The sequence below is a fragment of the Astatotilapia calliptera genome, chromosome 4 (assembly GCF_964374335.1).
Source record: "Astatotilapia calliptera chromosome 4, fAstCal68.1, whole genome shotgun sequence".
NCBI classification, from domain to species: domain Eukaryota; kingdom Metazoa; phylum Chordata; class Actinopteri; order Cichliformes; family Cichlidae; genus Astatotilapia; species Astatotilapia calliptera.
The window spans coordinates 17115412-17127516 of record NC_137425.1 but is presented as its reverse complement, the minus strand read 5'-3'; the positions used below and the strand labels follow the sequence as shown (position 1 = coordinate 17127516).

The following is a 12105-nucleotide window of genomic DNA, read 5'->3' as shown; positions in this document are numbered from 1 at the left end:
CACGTCGCGGTGATTGGTCAGACTTCTGTTGTCAACAAATGAACGCACAAACACCAAACTGGTGGTTTTTAAACTTTTAATTTTGACAGTAAACTTTATATAAAGCAAGGGAAAATAATCAGATCTATATGCTTATAGTTTATTTATTTATTTATTTATTTATTTATTTATTTATTTATTTATTTATTTATAATGTAGTTCCTGAGTATCACAACAATAGCAGCCGTGTGAACCATGAGTTTGGTGCTAGAACAGCAGGGAAACGACGCTCTCCCATTATGGCTTCGATTCTACAGTTTAGCCCACTGTTTTCATCTGTCGAGCGCGCGCGCACACACGCGGTCCCTCCTTCGTTGTTTAGTCAGGAATGTTCACGCGTGTTGTATTGATAACGCGGGTGTGTGTTACTTATGTGACATATGAGAGGATCGATATGCAGTAAAACCAGCCCCCCGGGTTATGGAAACACGCTGAGAAAAATAAAACAGGAGCTTGCCATGGTGAGTAGAGGGCAGCTTTTTGTTTTGGAGTGTGTTTTATATTTATTTATTTGTATGATTTTTTGTATTTTAATCTAGATTTAGAATCTCAGATTTATGGACTGATGCTCAGTAGGTCAAAAACAGATTGTGTATATAGCCAGAATCAACTCTATTATTTGCTTGGTATTTGAATTGTATACTAATACATGAGTATTGTGGCATTTTTATTATATGTTGTACTTTAACAAAGTAAAAATACCATTGAGGACAATTTCAGATCTTTTTTTGTCATTGTTTAATGTTTTGTGTGTTAGAAAAAAAGATTTTTGGAAAGGGAGCAGACTTGTGATCATGTGATCAGTCATATGGCTTTCCAGAACAGCTCTGTTTTGTTGTCTCTCTTTTTTTTTATTTTGAGAACACTGTGGAGAGGTTATAGACAGTCACAGAGGCATGGTTTTCAGTCTCAGGTATATCTGAAATATAAGATACTGTTTTTTCTACACACTGTGGCCACATCTAGGCAGACCCAGAGGTGTCAACACAGAGCGGGGGTTATGATGTGGAGCTGTTTGTGGACACTCCAGACTATGATCTGATCTGCACCATATGCCAAGGGGTCCTCAGATGTCCAGTAAGAGCTGCGTGCCACCACATTTTCTGCAAGAAATGCATCTTGCAGTGGCTAAAAAGGTACTGAATGTATCTTATCAGTATCCTTGGACAAAAGTTTTACCTGGCTTTTTTATTTGGTCAGAGACTCATTCCTAGTTGTCCTCTGCAGACAGGAGACCTGCCCCTGCTGCAGGAAGCCGGTGAACCCAAGCTTGATCTTTGTCATGTTCAAGCTAAGCAAATCTATTGGACGCCTCAAGATCAAGGTAGGAAAGGGAATTTGAACACATTTTTACATGATTTTCTATGAGCCCGAACAGAGTGGATACATTTGTATTTGCCTGATGCTGCCTGGCATTTTCATGTGTGAACCACTTCATGGGACATATTTATTTGTGACTGTTTTTATTAAGTTATTAATAATAAGGACATCATCAAGACAAATTCTCTGAGCCCAAGATGACTTATTTGAGATGGAGGAAAGCAAAAAATATAATTCCAAGCTGACATTTTTGCTTGATAAATGACTGAAATGATTAGGTTGTGCATCAGAATTGTTTTGTTTTCAGTCGTCTATGGCTTGGATTAGCTTCTATCTCAATTCCTGCAGACCGATTTATAACACATTTATAACACAAGTCATTTTATTAACTATATGATTTTTTCTGTGTGTCTCACAGTGCAAGAATGAGATCCGCGGCTGTGCAGAGACCTTTCCCCTCTCAGAGCAGTACTGCCACAGCATGAGCTGTTTGTATGAGCTAATCCCCTGCCCCTACCAGGGCTGCAGGGTACAGCTCCTCCGCAGGGACCTCGAGACCCATGCGCACCACTGTGAGCACTGGCGCCAGCCTTGCCACATGGGATGTGGGACGATACTCTCCCACCAAACCCAGGCTCAACACAACTGCTACAAGCAGTTGAGGCAGGAGTACGAAGCTAGGCAGAGGAATCACAGGGCCATTGCCACCGCCCTACAGCGGAAGATGAGGAGGATGCAGAGCACCATGGCCCACATGAAAAGGCAGATAGGGCTTATCTGTGAGAGTCTGGAGGTGATGGATGATCTGCATGAGGTGGAAGAGGAGGACCTTGGGGAGAGTAGTGGCAGCTCCAGTGGGACTCCAAGTAGCAGCAGCAGCTGCTGAGGAAGGGAGTTAGTTGCTGGTGCTGGTTGAGCTACTGCTGTGTATAAATTCAGTATGTGTTTAATTCTTTGAAGGTGTGTGTTTTTGAGTATATGCAGTACTGTGAAAAAGTATTTGCCCTCTTCCTGATTTTAATAGTTTTTGCATATTTTGTTTCCAATAAACAAACACGTTTTTAATATTAGAAAAAGATAACCTGAGTGAATACAAAATGCAGTTTTTAAATGATGATTTCATTTTCTGAGGTAAAAAAAAAAAGCCAAACCTACCTGACCTGTATGAAAAAGTCATTCTTCTCTTGTTAATTTATGAATTCACTGTGATTAACCACATTTTTGTGACGCTGAGGTCAATTTCAGCATTCACACAAATAAAGGCTCTAATCTAAAAAAACAAACAAAACTGCAAGAACAGAAACAAAGTCACTAACATCCATCAGTCTGGAAAGGGTTACAAAGCCATGTCTGAGGCTTTGGGACTCCAGTGAACCACGGTGAGAAGCATTTTAGACAAACAGAGAAAACTCAAAACAGTGGTGAATTCCAAGAGATGATTGACGACTCATTCAAGAGGTTATAAAAAGGACCGAGAACAACATCTAAAGAACTGCAGGCCCCACTTGCTTCAGCTAAGGTCAATGAAAAAAGTTGAACTTTTTGGAAGGTTTGTGTCCTGATACATCTGGCGTGAGCCTACCGCATTTCATAAAAAGATCATACTGACCGTCAAATACGGTGGTGTTAGTATGATGGTCTGTGACCCTTTTGCTGCTTCAGGACCTGGACGACTTGCTATAATTGATGTAACCAAGAAGTCTGCTCTCTGCCGGAAAATCCTGAATGTCTTGCCATTATTTCATGAAATGAAGCCTAAGCGTACTTGGGTTATGGTTATTGTTATATCGTTTATATAACCTATTGTCATATAAACGATAACCTGGGTCAGGTTATTGTTTATATAGAAATTAATGTTAAAATTTGTTTGATGAGCCGGAACATGTAAGCGTGACAAATATCAAAAAAGAAAAAAAAAGAGTGAGAGAAATATAGGAATGAAGGAAAATACTTTTCATGGTACTGTAGGCATCTGATTAGTGTTTTTGTTTTGTTTTTTGCCAGGTTGCAATGTAACCTGTTTAACCTATTTTGTAAATAAAGCTTTTACATTGTTATTATTACCTGTGCTGGTCTTATTTAAATAGATCAACTGATGAAGGTATTTCATTGAAATCTCACAGATGAACTAAGGCCAGGCTTGTTTTTCTAAATTTGACTACATAAGTCCCGGTGCAGGTCTACCTCCTGCACCGAGCTCTGGCTCACCTGGAGAAGCCTGGAAGCACTGTGAGGATCATGTTCTTTGATTTCTCCAGTGCTTTCAACACCATCCAGCCACGACTTCTGAGGAACAAGCTGGAGCTATCGGGAGTGGACCAACACATGTCCCAGTGGAGACTGGACTACCTCACAGAACGCCCACAGTATGTAAGGACACAGGGCTGTGTCTCTGATATGCTGGTCTGCAGTACAGGGGCCCCACAGGGAACTTTGCTGGCACCGTTCCTCTTCACCTTCTACACTGCAGACTTCTCCATCAACTCCCCACGCTGCCACCTACAGAAGTTCTCTGACGACTCTGCCATAGTTGGCTTCATCACAGGTGAGGATGACTCAGAGTACAGACAGTGGACTCTGGACTTTGAGGACTGGTGTCAGCAGAACCACCTGCTGATCAACGCTGGGAAAACCAAGGAGTTGGTGGTAGACTTCCAGAGACGCAGACCCACCACACTGACACCTTTGAACATCCAGGGAGTGGACATTGAGATAGTGGGCTCGTGTAGGTACCTGGTTGTTCACCTGAATAATAAACTGGACTGGAGCCACAACACTGATGCTCTGTACAGAAAGGGTCAGACCAGCCTCTACCTGCTGAGGCGGCTGAGGTCATTTGGAGTTCAGGTAGCGCTTTTAAAGACTTTCTATGACTCTGTGGTGGCATCCGTCAATTTTTACAGTGTGGTATGTTGGAGCAGCAGTTTATCGACAGCTGAGAGGAAGAGGTTGGATAAACTCTTTAGGAAGGCCAGCTCTGTTCTGGGGTGCACTCTGGACCCAGTGCAGGTGGTAGGAGACAGAAGGACTCTGGCCAAAATAACATCTCTGACGGACAGAGTCTCCCACCCCATGCATGTAAATGTTGCTGAACTGCAGAGCTCCTTCAGTGACAGACTGCTGCATCCTAGATGCATGAAGGAGCGTTTCTGTAGGTTCTTCCTCCCTGCAGCTGTCAGACTGTACAATCAAAACTGTTCGCAACAAACATAGATGTTTACATCAGTGCTGTAACAACTTCAACTGTTATAATCGCACATTACTTTTCTCAGCTTATACATACACTAACTTATTGGAAGTTACATGTCTACTTTTTAATGCACAGGTACAATACACAATCTGCACTTTTCTAACTTTTCTAATTATTCTAAATATTCTTAACTATTTAAACATCTTTCAGTATCCTGCTCTGTTTGCACACTATCTGTACTCTAATTTTAACAACTGTACTGTACTCTGCTCTGGTAACTTTTGTCTATGATGTAAATATGTAAAAATTGTTTTCTGTTCTGTGTCCTGTTCTTTTTTGTATATGTGTGTTTTTTGCTGCTGATACAACCAAATTTCCCCTTGTGGGACAATTAAAGGATTATTCTATTCTATTCTATTCTATTCTATTCTATTCTATTCTAATGTGTTATTATTACATTTCACTAGATAATTAAAAACCAATTAAAGTATGTTTACAGAATAAACAGATTAATTAAATGAACACTTAAAATGGATTTTAAAAGAGTGCGTTTTGATTTTATTATAATTGATTTTTTAAGAACTGTGTTTTTAGTAAGCAAATATAAAATCTGTCTCAGTTATTCGGTAGAGGCGGTAGAGAGTAGGTTTTCTCGTGGAGTAAATCTCGCGATAAAACTTTAGCATATAACCCGGCGGAACCTTTCACAGGCCTTCTTCCTGTTTTGTCGATCACGTAAGTGTGCTGTTGAGTTTCTCTTCCTAGTTTATATCCTTAAAAATCTCACGCATCGTTCAGTCAGACACTTCAGAGCTGATTATAAGATCATATATGAACATATTAAATTAAAATCCCAGACCTATTTAACAGCGAATTTGAATACAGATGGAAATATTTGTAGTTTGCTTGTATGAATATGGCGGCGATACTCGTGTCCCGTAAGACTGAATTTCGGTAAGCATGTCCGTATTTTGGGGGATAAATAACTAAACGTCTTTGTTGTTTTCTTGTCGTGTAGCAAATGGCGGACGACGCCGGTGGTAGAGGAGGTTTTCGCGGAGGTTTTGGCGCCGGTGGCCGCGGTCGGGGCCGTGGACGCGGCAGAGGCCGTGGCAGGGGCCGCGGTGCACGGGGCGGCAAGTCCGAGGACAAGGAGGTAGGTTTTTGGATTAATAAGTGTTTTGAACATAAGCACTTAGTATTTTGGCTTTTTGTAGTTTACTTGAGTTTCTTTCCTGTCATAGTGGGTGCCGGTCACCAAGCTGGGCCGCCTGGTTAAGGACATGAAGATCAAGTCCCTGGAGGAGATCTATCTGTACTCTCTGCCCATCAAGGTAACTACAGTTCACATACATAAACAATCATATTTTATTTTATTTTACTTGTCTTGTGGAAATGTCTGAATGAACTGCAGTTTCTGTTGTGATGTAAACCCCTCAATGCTTACTCCTTTTCCTGTAGGAGTCTGAGATCATCGACTTCTTCCTGGGTTCTGGTCTTAAAGACGAGGTGCTGAAGATCATGCCCGTCCAGAAGCAGACCAGGGCTGGTCAGCGCACCAGGTTCAAGGTGAGTGTGGATTCCTTTGCAAAGGAGAAAGGTGTTTTGTTTTTTTTTTCTCCTGTTAATCAGCGTTGTCTAAGCCTAACACTGTGTGCCTTTTGCTTTTTGTCTACAGGCCTTTGTTGCCATTGGTGACTACAACGGCCACGTGGGCCTGGGGGTGAAGTGCTCCAAGGAGGTGGCCACAGCCATCCGTGGGGCCATCATCCTGGCCAAGCTGTCTATCGTCCCTGTCAGAAGGGGTTACTGGGGTAACAAAATCGGCAAACCCCACACTGTGCCCTGCAAGGTGACTGGCCGCTGCGGCTCTGTCCTGGTGCGTCTCATTCCAGCCCCCCGTGGTACCGGCATCGTGTCTGCCCCAGTGCCCAAGAAGCTGCTCATGATGGCTGGAATCGATGATTGCTACACCTCTGCCAGGGGCTGCACCGCCACCCTCGGCAACTTTGGTAAGCTTCTCCCAGGGTCATGATCTGCATACTGTATTTGGGTGGGGGGCGGGGGTTGTTTCTCCTCGCTCTGCCCAGCTTCACCTCGGCAGTGGTGTAGTTGTCGTTAAAAGGAGAGAAAGAATTGAGTATTGCACGGCAGGGAGACGTTTTAGTGGTCTTCCCTGTTACCCTTTTACAATGCTCAACATTTTTTTACCCCCAACAAGACTGTTGTACTTTGTTACTGGAGCGCCATGCTACACACACTTACTCTTTATAATTCCTTCCTCAGCCAAGGCCACCTTTGACGCCATCTCCAAGACTTACAGCTACCTGACCCCTGATCTGTGGAAGGAGACAGTCTTCACAAAGTCTCCCTACCAGGTCTGTACAGAGCCAACATGAGCTGTTATGGTTATGTCAGGATTTTGTGTAACCAGGCTTTCTGCTTTTTGTTCCAGGAGTTCACTGACCATCTGGCCAAGACTCACACCAGGGTGTCTGTGCAGAGGGGCCAGGCTGTGCAGGCCGCTGCCTCCTAAACATTTTGTATAGGGAATCGTTGAATAAACGTTCTGGAACACCACTTCTGTGTCTCGTGTGCTTAACTCACAAAACTATGTATGCTGCAAAAATGTGCAGACTTCGGTAACTGAACAAGACACAAGTGATATGTTGGGCAATAGGAGAAACTGCATCAGTTAATGCAGTCACCTCTACAGTAATACAGAGTAAAATTAACTTTATCTAGCCAATCAAAAATACTTTAAAGATACTGAAACCTTTAAAATGATTATTTGGAGCAGCAGATCCCGTATTGTGTGCTATCATGAAATAAAACTAGTTTTCAGCTTCTGGTCAAAATGGTTTTGGAGCATTGTCCATCACTTGGATGCTTTCACAGTATTGGGGTGACTTGTAGGAAGCAGGTGAAAGGGGGGAGGTATAATCAAGAAAAGGGAATGAAAATTAGAAATGGGATGATAAGTGAGTCACTGAGGAGGATGAGATTTGGAAATTTAAATACTTTCAAATCAGACTGAGACAAATGTTGGGTGGATTACCATAGGATATCAGCGTGAGCGAAAGGGAATATAGGTGATATGCCTAACTCACCTCCACATAATGCTATTCTATGGTAGTTGTTTTGTTATGCTTTTAGTTTGAAATTACTCTGATACACATCTGAAAACGTAAGTGTGATAGTACTGAAGGTTTGTGAGACAGTTATTATTGGGTAATCGTGACAAAATGCTGTCTATTATTTAGGGAGTTAAGTTAGAGCATATCACTTTTATTTATTTGTACATCTTTATGGCTTGCATGGTACTTGTGTCGTAACATATGTAAAATTACATACTTCACAAAAATGCTTCTCTCAGATACTGTTTTTCCTAATTTGTCTATTAATTACATATCTGTTGGCCACCCCGTCCTGAGGCTGTTTCTATTTCTTCCTGTTAAAAGCAATTTTTACCTTACCAGTGTTGCCAAGTGCTTGCTAATGGGGGGTCACCCAGGGGCAGATCTAGAGAAATTTTGTGAGGGTGGCAAAATCAAAGCCTTTTTTTCCAAACACATATGCAGGTGGTTACAAATGGTTAAAATGAATCAAATGCAGTAAGTATACACATTTTTCATATAAATAGTCTATAACTTAATTGTTTTCTGTAGCCCACATAATTAAACACTTCAGTTACAGAAAACATGTGATGTTATGTACTGTATAGCCTGTATAATAAGTAAATATAGGCCAGTAAGTATAAAATCCAGAAAGCTACACAACATGGGGCAGCTCATTGACAAATAAAATTCTAACTTAAGTTTCACACTGTTTTTTTTTTTGTTAGAAAAAAATTAAAATTGTTACATGCTTAACAAAATGTCAGAAATCTGCACTTGCATGAACACAAATTTAAACCTAATTTTTCATGATTTGTTGGATTAACCCTCTGAGGTCCAAAATATAACGAGCCATTTTTGACTCCTTTTGATTTTACATTTGTATTTCACCTTCAAATTGTTTCTTTTTATTTTCCCCCCTTGCCTTGCTTGGTATCGGCCCGGCTATACGCTTAAATCAACCTTTTAGAAGTTGAGAAAGAAAATAATAGATTACCCACAAACTGAATATGGACAAGATTTACTACAGCCGCTAAAAAAATCCACTGGAAAGGCGGAAAGGTTTCGCATCTTGTTCGCTCTTTCCCTGCAGCCTCACACAGCACTCGGCAGAGAATCCCCACTCATCCTCGTCCCAGCTAAACATCCAATCACTGTTAATTCAATTCAATTCAATTTTTTCAAGTCAATTTTATTTATATAGCACCAAATCACAACAGTCGCCTCAAGGCGCTTTAGATTTAAGGTAGAATACAATAATAGATAAAGAGAAAGACCCAACAATCATATGACCCCCTATGAGCAAGCACTTTGGCGACAGTGGGAAGGAAAAACTCCCTTTTAACAGGAAGAAACCTCCGGCAGAACCAGGCTCAGGGAGGGGCGGCCATCTGCTTCGACCGATTGGGGTGAGAGAAGGAAGACAGGATAAAAGACATGCTGTGGAAGAGAGACAGAGGTTAACAACAGATATGATTCAATGCAGAGAGGTCTGTTAATACATAGAGAGTGAGAAAGGTGACTGGAAAGGAAAAACTCAATGCATCATGGGAATCCCCCGGCAGCCTACGTCTATTGCAGCATAACTAAGGGAGGATTCAGGGTCACCTGGTCCAGCCCTAACTATATGCTTTGGCAAAAAGGAAAGTTTTAAGCCTAATCTTAAAAGTAGAGATAGTGTCTGCCTCCCGAATCCAAACTGGAAGCTGATTTCACAGAAAAGGGGCTTACAAATCATACAAGCTTCCAGGCCAAAAGCTCTTTCAGGAACAAGCCCAGAATAAACGGGACAAGGGGTCAATATCAGCCAGGATATATCCAATTTTGTTATTTTAAAAGAAAAGAATAAAAGGTTTGTAATAAAACTGTGTAGTAAAATATCACAATAAAAGCCCACTAACGAACAACAATGTACCTTTAATGGTGCAACGTGCCAGCAATGTAACAATTACCTGATAACTTGCTCACACCTGAAGAAAACAGGTGCCCGTTGTTTTAAAATACAAAATCCACCCCAGCTAAATACAACCCATAGAAACACTTATCACATGCACTAAGTGTTTCAATAAGAAAGTGATTGGTACCACTGCAATAAAGTAATCTTAAATATATCACTTCACCATCAGCACCTATGTAAGGTCTAGTTTCTAAGAGCTCCACCTCAGGGACTACACTCAAATACAAAAATAAAAGTTTTAAAATGCGCAGGGGAAGGGGCGGGGAGTGAGAAGAGAAACGCAGGGAAGGGGCGGAGAGTGGGAAGAGAAACGCAGGAAAGGGGCGGGGAATGGGAAGAGAAACATAGGAAAGGGGCGGGGAGTGGGAAGAGAAACGCAGGAAAGGGGCGGGGAGTGGGAAGAGAAACGCAGGAAAGGGGCGGGGAGTGGGAAGAGAAACGCAGGGAAGGGGCAGGAAGTGGGAAGAGAAACGCAGGAAAGGGGCGGGGAGTGGGAAGAGAAACGCAGGGGAAGGGGCAGGGAGTGGGAAGAGAAACGCAGGAAAGGGGCGGGGAGTGGGAAGAGAAACGCAGGAAAGGGGCGGGAAGTGGGAAGAGAAACGCAGGGAAGGGGCGGGGAGTGGGAAGAGAAACGCAGGAAAGGGGCGGGGAGTGGGAAGAGAAACGCAGGGGAAGGGGCAGGGAGTGGGAAGAGAAACGCAGGAAAGGGGCGGGGAGTGGGAAGAGAAACGCAGGAAAGGGGCGGGAAGTGGGAAGAGAAACGCAGGGAAGGGGCAGGAAGTGGGAAGAGAAACGCAGGAAAGGGGCGGGGAGTGGGAAGAGAAAAGCAGGGGATGGGAAATAGAGGGGCAGGGAAGGGGCGGAGAGTGGGAAGAGAGACGCAATTCATCTCATGTAAACAATAACGTGGCGCACAGCGTGACGTGAAAAAAGTCACATACCTTTGACGTTGCCTGACGAACTCTGTATTCCTCGTCCACACGTAAACGCAAAAAAGGAGTTTTAAAAAAATCTCAGTTTTCAGTGATTCCAAACGCCGTTTACGTGTGGACGAAACAGCTGCGTTTTCAAAAGTAGGTGCGAACGTAGCGTAAAAGAGTTAGTAGTTTATTTTCTTACTACCTGTAATTTATTGCAGATTACTTGTATTTGCTTAATTGTTTACTAAATGTTTGAGGTGTGAAATAAACCGCAATGGAGCAAAATATGGGTGTGTGTGGTTGCAGGATGTGTTTGAGTGTGCGCTTGCGCGCAAGCATTTTTCTTGTAAAACAAGGGGGGCCTTGCAAAAAAAGTTTGGGAACCACTGAGTTAGGGCAACAAAAGATGCCTGGGACAGTTCAGCCATAACTTAAATCTTTTCCTGCTCATACATGCTTGGAACGATCTTGCCACTAAAGTGGGCGCGAATGGCAGGGCCCTAGAGTGCGACCAATTTGCTCGCAAATGCGACCAAATTTTTCAGTGGTGCGACTAAAAAAAAAAAAAATTTGGTCGACTGTTCAGGTAACAAAACAAATAAAAAATCTCTGCAACTCTCCGTGTGGTGAACAACAGACACACATTTTGCCCCTATCGTGGACTAAACCAATCAGAGATAGTCAGGGGCGGGACCTCTCTGATTGGCCGTGGTCCAGTTGAAAGTGCAGGTGGAAGAGAGAGGTGAGTAGTTTGAATAAAGCGATATCGATTCATTAACGGATTCCACACAAAGACGTAAACACAGAGCGGACCCGACGCATCAGAATCAGCTTTGTCTTTCTCGGCTTTCTCACCCAACGGCCCATAGACGGATACACTGTCGGAGCTTAGCGATTCTGATGACACCACGATAAAAATTACACTTCATACACTCTCTGTGTGTACTTCAAGAACAGTTTCCCATCTCAAAGCTGTTTTCTCCTTCATGTTTTTCTGTGTTTTATTCTTAGTTACTTTCACTCAAAGGCATCTGCTGTGATGTTCACAATTCTGATGAAGTCTCATGTGTATCAGTACTGATAAATGATCAGAGTTATAATATTTCTGACTGTCTGAGGCTAAAGTGAATCAAATCAGGACTTTGAGAACCGGAATCGAATGGATTATAGAAATCAGTGATGATACCCAGCCCCAGTGAGCAGCCTACGCCCGACAGAAGTGGATGTAGCTGTGGGTAATAAGAAAAGATGAAAAGAACGATTGATAACTTTTTTGTTAAGGCCTGAACCGTCTGAAATGCACTGCCCAAGTGTCCCCTCTCCCCAATGCCTTTCAGCAACAGACAGCAGCAAACAGGTCGTCAGAGGAGGCCAAGATGATGATTAAGTTTAACATTTTCTACAATATTGACAAAGCACTTTAAGCACAAGTTTGTTAGTTAATAATTTAGAAATGAATATTGTCTGTATGGACTTACCCCCCAAAGAAAGTGCACATGTAAAACTGCAGTGATAAGCGATGTGGTTGAAAAATTTGAGTGCGCCTAACTTTTGTGCCGGTAC

The 12105-nt window shown here is 42.5% G+C and overlaps 2 protein-coding genes across 2 annotated transcripts; both read left to right on the top strand.

Annotated features, from left to right (window-relative positions):
• The first annotated feature begins 34 nt into the window (after nt 1-34).
• Nucleotides 35-3416, top strand: rnf151 (ring finger protein 151). The gene is made up of 4 exons (XM_026165116.2): nt 35-500; nt 1006-1175; nt 1267-1363; nt 1778-3416. The coding sequence occupies exons 1-4, from the start codon at nt 420-422 to the stop codon at nt 2243-2245; spliced, it is 816 nt and encodes a 271-aa protein (XP_026020901.1). The 5' UTR covers nt 35-419; the 3' UTR covers nt 2246-3416.
• A 2039-nt stretch (nt 3417-5455) lies between these two features.
• rps2 (ribosomal protein S2) lies at nt 5456-7129 on the top strand. Its single transcript, XM_026165113.2, has 6 exons — nt 5456-5705; nt 5794-5883; nt 6011-6118; nt 6228-6561; nt 6836-6927; nt 7005-7129. The coding sequence occupies exons 1-6, from the start codon at nt 5571-5573 to the stop codon at nt 7083-7085; spliced, it is 840 nt and encodes a 279-aa protein (XP_026020898.1). The 5' UTR covers nt 5456-5570; the 3' UTR covers nt 7086-7129.
• The last annotated feature ends 4976 nt before the right edge of the window (nt 7130-12105 follow it).

What these genes read in the sequence shown, in the direction of transcription:
- rnf151 (XM_026165116.2), top strand. Translation starts at nt 420, where the DNA reads ATGAGAGGATCGATATGCAGTAAAACCAGCCCCCCGGGTTATGGAAAC. An exon ending in TAAAACAGGAGCTTGCCATG is followed by an intron (nt 501 to 1,005) that starts GTGAGTAGAGGG and finishes GGCCACATCTAG; the next exon opens with GCAGACCCAGAGGTGTCAAC. An exon ending in ATCTTGCAGTGGCTAAAAAG is followed by an intron (nt 1,176 to 1,266) that starts GTACTGAATGTA and finishes TGTCCTCTGCAG; the next exon opens with ACAGGAGACCTGCCCCTGCT.
- rps2 (XM_026165113.2), top strand. Translation starts at nt 5,571, where the DNA reads ATGGCGGACGACGCCGGTGGTAGAGGAGGTTTTCGCGGAGGTTTTGGC. An exon ending in TGTACTCTCTGCCCATCAAG is followed by an intron (nt 5,884 to 6,010) that starts GTAACTACAGTT and finishes CTTTTCCTGTAG; the next exon opens with GAGTCTGAGATCATCGACTT. An exon ending in GTCAGCGCACCAGGTTCAAG is followed by an intron (nt 6,119 to 6,227) that starts GTGAGTGTGGAT and finishes TTTTGTCTACAG; the next exon opens with GCCTTTGTTGCCATTGGTGA.